Below are 6,311 nucleotides of genomic sequence, written 5' to 3'. Positions count from 1 at the left end.
TCAGCAGGACCATACCCGTGAGTGCTGTCAGCACCCAGCTTGCTCTCAGGACACTGGGTCCTCTGCAGTGCTCGTCTGTGTGACAAATGGCTTCAGGATCCCTCGAGTTTGGGTCACAAAGTAGTTGACAACATCCTGAAGGCTCGGGAGTGTCACCTGTTTCAAAAACCAAAAAAATAGCACCAAAAAGAGTCCTACTAAATAAAATACACTACATGTGTTGAGGATCCGTGCTGTCAGGCTGGGATCCCTGGCAGTGTTTCTCAACCAACCAATACGGGATTTACATCCAGCGTTGGGATGCAGTGAGGTCTGGCACAGCTCTCTGCAACCTGGGGTAACGTTTTGACCCCTGAGTGTACGGGTCCATCCCTTCCATCAGATGAGCGACCAAACCAGAAAGGAGGGAGCTCTCTGTACCTTTGTGCTCTTCAGTGGCTGCCAGGGCTCCTTTGCAAAAATTGAAGCGATCCCAAGTGTTTTGTGGGTGGTTTATTTTATTTTTGGTAGACAGAAGATGCTGATGTGGAGGTTTTTTCCTACTTTTCTAGTTCTCAACAGACAACTTGTTCTTTGTGATTAGAGTAACAGGTGAAATCTCCACATACTTTGACTCACAAATTATAGTCAGGAATTTTCTTGAGCTTCTCTAATTTTCTGCAAAGTGCTATTTTTCACACCTGCTTAAGAATCTCTAGCAAGGGAATTTCTCACTTACCCGTCTTTCCAGTTCGATAACGTAACTTGTTCCTTTGGACATCACTCTGTAGTGCTTTAAGCGTGGGCTACTGAAAGAAAATGAAAATTATGATAGGCTGCCTGAAATGAAATACCTTTTGGTGTCTTGCTGTCATGATGAACTCCTTTGCAGGGGCAATGGGTGTGTTTTGTAAGATCCCCAGAGCTTATTGCCTTATTGCTCATTTGCCTTTCTCAAAATAGCCTGAAGTTAAGGTGTACGTTTCACATGTCAGCTCTGCGTATTGAGAGTTCAGCTTTTAATACAGAGTTAAGAATGGGATAATAGATTGTGGGATGGACCTACTCCAGCTCCTGTCGGACAGTGATGGCGTAGTTCTTGCTGTCACTGCCGGGGCGCAGGATCAAATTCCCACATGAAGGATTCTTTTCTAACATCTCTATGGCTTTTTGCCGAGATACTGCATAGAAGCACCTGCATAGAAAGGAGGAGAGACACGGCATGAACATGAGTTACGCTGGTAAGACCATGTCCTTCTGAGTTGTGCTGCACTTGGCCTTTTCAAAACAAAAAGTATTGTAGAAAAGCCATGGGAGTAATCTTTCCGAGAAGAGGAGACTGAGGGGTGACCTAATTTTAATGTTTATAAATATGTAAAGGGTGAGTGTCGGGAGGAAGGAGCCAGGCTCTGCTCTGGGATGTCCAATGGCAGGACAAGGGGCAATGGTCCCAAGCTGGAGCACAGGAGGTTCAAGCTGAAGATCAGGCCAAAGTTTGTGAGTGTGAGGGTTCTGGAGCATGGCCCAGGCTGCCCAGAGAGGTTGTGGAGTGTCCTTGTGTGGAGACACCCAAAGCCCTGGCCGTGTTCCTGTGTGAGTGCTCTGGTGATCCTGCTGTGGCAGGGGTTGCACTGGGGGAGCTTTCCAGGGCCCTTCCAACTCCTCATATTCTGGGATTCTGTGAAATCTCTGTAAAGGCCTTAAGGTAGATTTTATTCACTGTCTATTATACAACCGTTGTACAACAGTTGAATTTTAAACCTCTATGTGAAAATAATACTTAGAAAGAAGAGGGGAAGGCTCTCTAGTCAAGCTGGGGTTCACTTAGTTCAGTCAGAGCTTACGCAGGCATAGTGGCCAGGGTACTGCTGGGGGGGCTTTTGCTGCTCAAGGATGTGCTGGAACAGTCGTTAAGCATAATCCTCCTTTTCTTTTCCTTCTCCAGCACCTCTTGCATTCTTGTAAGTTGTTCAGGGAGTAATGACTCATCTGGTGGAACTGACAGCTGCGAATGAACAGCGTAATTGAAAAGAAAATGAGTGGACAAACATAGCAAGCAATTGTTGCTGTGTGAATCACAGCTCATCTCCAAGCGCAGCTGCAGTGCAGAAATCTTTCTTACCTGCTTGGTTTAAGCCCTGTGATAATCTGGAAGGTTTGGATAAGCTGCTGCTTTGAATAAAATGCTGCATATGTGTTTGAGTCAGAATAGTGAAATAGGTGTATCTGTGTCCTACTTTACCAGAAATGTGCATTGACAGAAGTGGGAATGATGTAAGAATCCACGAGTTTCCAATTTCTATACCGCAAAAAGCTGTGTAAATACCATTTAACCTATTTCAGCCATCCCCAGCTTTTTAAGTGATTCAGCTAAGCCAATGTCAAGTCATTTGTGAACAAACTTTATTTACTTTTCCAGTGGTCATTATCAAAGTAGGTCTTGCTATTTTCAAAGTGCATTTAGCTAAGAAGAGTAGCAGAATGAAACACAGGGCTGAGGGGTTCTCTCAGGTGTGCAGTTTGGCCGTTTCTTTGGTTATTTATTTCTCTCAAAGACCTAAAGAGTTGTCTCTCTCGGAGCAGGCTCCCTTTTCCACAGCTGCAGAGGATAGACTGGTGCTAGAAGTCTCTTCCTTTCTGGGTGGCAAACAGTGGATCGGGATATAACTGACTAGATACCATGGCAGACTGCGTATTGCAGATGAGCTGGGGTTAAATCAGCCTAAAATTTGCTCTCGGGCAAAAAAACCCCAACTTGTGGACCAACAGTTTAGTGTGTGCAAACTCCTTAGCAGCAAAGCTTGGTGCCTGCAGACGCCAACTTCTTGCATGCACAAAGACAAAACCCCCTCGTAGACACTTTTAACACAGTGTGAGGTACAAAACTCTTCCATACCTTTGTTACGGTGAGAATAAAACCCTTCCATTCTCTCCCGTGTTCACAGTCAGTAGCCTGAGAGAGCAGAAAATGATGGTGTAAGAACCACGACAGAAAAAAGAGGGATGCTATTTCCTGTGGATATTCCCTGTGTGCGCTGCCTCCCTCTCTGTCTGTCTTTTGGTGCTGCCCGGCTGGGAGGTGGAGTAAAGCACCAAGCAGCTTAAAAATCACAGCTCTCCTCTTTTTACCTTCAGTTCTAGTTTCCCATTCGACAGCATCAGGATGAACTGCACAGAGCCGTTTTCGTCTGGAGAAATACTGGTTGCTGAGGTCAAAGCTGATATATCTACTTTCTGTGAGTACTAAGGAAGGAAAGAGAAATAGCACAAGTTGTAATTTTCACCAGAACTCTAGCTGCTGTCCAAAGGAATTTGTTTAGAAGAAATTAGATTGAAACTTTGGGGTTTTGTTGCTAGAGGTTGAGTTAAGTTTAATTGACAGATGTGCCAAAGCTTAGTCCCTTGTTTCTGCTTATAGAAGCTCTTCTCACCAACAAAATAACTTCCAGATTTTTCTTCATAATCACAAACATCTTAAATCCATGGGACCTTCTGAGTATTTGCTTTGTGACTCCCACTAAACGCTCAGCCACAGTACCCCGTGATAATACCAAGCGCTTTTCCCTCAGCTGCATAAAGGAAAGTGGTGTTACACACCCCAAGAGATACTTTACCCTTCTGCCCAGCTGAGGAAAAAACAGTGTAACATTATGGAGCCATGGGGATACGTTTGTAGCTCAGGTGTCCAAAAAATACTCCTTTTTGTTTTAATTAGGTGAATTAATAGGCTGTTGTTTGCTTCACTCTATTTTGTTGTTTTTTTATCTTAGCCTTTCTGTTAAAATGTTCTGTGCTATTTTTTCTTTGGACTACGCAGATGAGGGAGGAAAGGGTGCAGAGAGGTGTCTGGAGTACCTGAGGATTAGTTAATTAAAATAACTGATGCGCTTCATCAGATGGGTAGTAACAAAGGTAGCGTGTTACTCACTGTTGGGGCTTTCATATCATCATAAAAGAAGAGCATAGTTCCTCTGAGCTCTGTCCAATACGGCCTAAATTCCTGTCGGAAAGGAGGAAGTGTTGGTTTGTGAAGATCTTTTTAGTTCCCACAAAGTGCTGTAAGTGAAAAAACTGCTAAGAAGAACTCTGTCTCATGATTAGTTTTCAGTGTTTAAAAGATCATTAAAGAGCAAGTACGTATTTTGCAAGCAGTTTATGCAAAAAAAAGCTCAGTAAATTATTTTTTAATAGCAGGCCAGCAGGACTAGGGAAGTGATTGTCCCCCTGCAATCGGCAGTGGGGAGGATGCACCTCAAATACTGTATTCAGGTCACTCTTTTTGGCGCTTTCTGTCAAATTCCTAGTGTGAAATTTCGATAGCATTCAACCTCTGGACCCCAACCAGAGCACCTTATAAACAACTTTTTCTGCTCTATGGAGATGTAGTAACAGTTACTGCGTAACTCTCATTTTCACTACCTTGTGCTTGAGTATCTACAGAAACTGTGTAGGTAAGGTGAAAATTACTTTGTAACCCTAAGTACAGGGATTGTCATTATCAAATGCTAAAAAAGGGGCAATCAGCCTGAGCAGGGACATGCTCTGAACATAAATGCTATTGTAACATAGGCAAGCATGTAGGTGTTTACAAATTTGCGTCTCAAGTAGTTATCCTGGGTCAAAAAAAACCCTCTTATTTTCCAGTTAGTCCACATATCTCAAAACTTCAGCCCTTACTAACAAGAATGAAAAGATGTAGAGAAGCCACACGTACATCAGGTGGTGTATCACTGAAGACTTCAGGATGGGTACTGTTCTATGGTCAATAGAGGATATAACCATGTCAGACTTTGCTCTTGCTATTAAAAAGATTGCTTTAGTTTTTCACCGTGGTGTTAGCTATGAAATCAGTCAAACCCAACCCACATTTCAATAGGTCATAGTAAACTATAATGGCATCCTGGAGATGTTGATCTCCTTACATAATTTCTTTTACTTACCCTCCCCTCTGCAAAGTAATATGAACAGAAATAACTAATGTCACTATTTCAGTGCAACCACTTGTGTCGGCCAGCGCTGAGAAACATCTCCCCCAACAGACCTGTGGCTCCCAGCAATACATTTTTGAAGAACTATTTAAACACATCCCATTCCTGGGACCGGGCGCCTTACCTGGCATCCCGAGTGCCTCATGGCCAGGTAACCTTGGAAGTACAAAGGCAGCCCCGTGATCCTCTGCCTCTCCTGGGAGATTCGCCGTGGGGCTGGCTGAGGAATCGCTTCAGGTTGATCCCCAGAGCCTCTCAGCATCCTTTGGATATCTCAGGATGATGAATACCTGCTGTTGCTGTGCTATTTTTTAGATTTTTTCCCTTCCCACTCTGGTTGTTTTCTGTCTGCTCTGTATCAGCCTCAGCCAGCGGAGAACTCACCGTGGTGAGAGTGGGGATAAAGCAGCACCTTGAAGAGGAAGTCTCCGTAGCTGCTTTTAGATCAGCGCACGCCACCAACTCTGCTTGGTGTGCGGTCTTGGGGGGAACCAGACGGAAGGGATTTAAAGGAGCTTTTATAGTAAGGTGTGTTAAGAGTGTGCACCTCGCTTTGCTTGAGGGGAGATGCTCGAATGATGAGGCTGCTGGTACAAAACCGCACCATTACGGTGATGGGTGTCCCCTGGCAGAAAAGCCTGCTTTTTATGGCTTATAGCATCGGACTTCTCACTGGCAGACTGCTCTCAACTGCCTCTGAAATAATATTTGCATTTTTCATTGGGAATGTGGATTAACTGTGAGTTATCGGAGTTGAACTTTCTGTAGCAGTTGGCTGTGGGATTGCAAGACATCAAAAGTGATCTTGGAAATAAACAACCATAGGTAGATTTATAACTGGCGAGGATAAAGCAACTTTGCCATCTGCACGTATGAAGAAGACTTTAGTTATAAGAAGAGTTAATATACTTGTTAGTGTGTTATTAGTATGTTAAAGACATTGTAAGGGAGGTTATAGTTCAGGAGAGAAATGTTGGCCCTGATGGAATGAGGGGTGAAATTCCCATCTGTTTCACAGAACCTTCTCTTTAGCAGTTAGAAAGAATAGGGATGGCAAGATTTGGTGTTTCCATGCCTGTCGCCAGGGTGTGGTATAAAGCATCCCTTTAAAGCGTATTTTTGGGCAGTCCTTTGCCGATGATTTAATATAGTGTGGATGCCATGGCGTTACACTCTCAGGCAGTGGTTTTGACCCCTCGATCAGTAATGCTTTAGAGTAAACTGCACCCCTCTGTGGTGACTGTAGCTGTTTCGGGGCATCGGCGCGAAACCTGAGGGAGAGGAGCGCAGCTACCGCGGCCCCTCCTGAGGGCGGCCCAGAGGGCGGCAACGGGGAAGCCCGTG

At 44.4% G+C, this 6,311-nt stretch overlaps 1 protein-coding gene across 1 annotated transcript; it reads right to left on the bottom strand.

Annotated features, from left to right (window-relative positions):
• Positions 1-45: 45 nt before the first annotated feature.
• On the bottom strand, positions 46-5,229 carry STAP1 (signal transducing adaptor family member 1). Its single transcript, XM_010187880.1, has 8 exons — positions 5,092-5,229; positions 3,908-3,979; positions 3,109-3,222; positions 2,876-2,932; positions 1,824-1,984; positions 1,046-1,174; positions 719-788; positions 46-156 (listed from the first exon to the last, which is right to left on the bottom strand). Exons 1-8 carry the CDS (start codon positions 5,227-5,229, stop codon positions 46-48), a joined length of 852 nt encoding a protein of 283 aa, XP_010186182.1.
• Between the last annotated feature and the right edge of the window lie 1,082 nt (positions 5,230-6,311).

This window comes from Mesitornis unicolor, unplaced genomic scaffold (assembly GCF_000695765.1).
Source record: "Mesitornis unicolor isolate BGI_N332 unplaced genomic scaffold, ASM69576v1 scaffold21917, whole genome shotgun sequence".
In the NCBI taxonomy this organism is placed as follows: domain Eukaryota; kingdom Metazoa; phylum Chordata; class Aves; order Mesitornithiformes; family Mesitornithidae; genus Mesitornis; species Mesitornis unicolor.
Note: the sequence above shows the minus strand (reverse complement) of the source record. Positions and strands in the feature narration are given on the sequence as shown.

Excerpts from the sequence above, each read along its gene's own strand:
- STAP1 (XM_010187880.1), bottom strand. The coding sequence starts at position 5,229 with ATGCTGAGAGGCTCTGGGGATCAACCTGAAGCGATTCCTCAGCCAGCC. Across the intron at positions 2,933-3,108 it reads ATGGGAAACTAGAACTGAAG|GCTACTGACTGTGAACACGG; the intron begins GTAAAAAGAGGA and ends CTGCTCTCTCAG. Across the intron at positions 1,175-1,823 it reads ACCCTGGCCACTATGCCTGC|GTGCTTCTATGCAGTATCTC; the intron begins GTAAGCTCTGAC and ends CTTTCTATGCAG.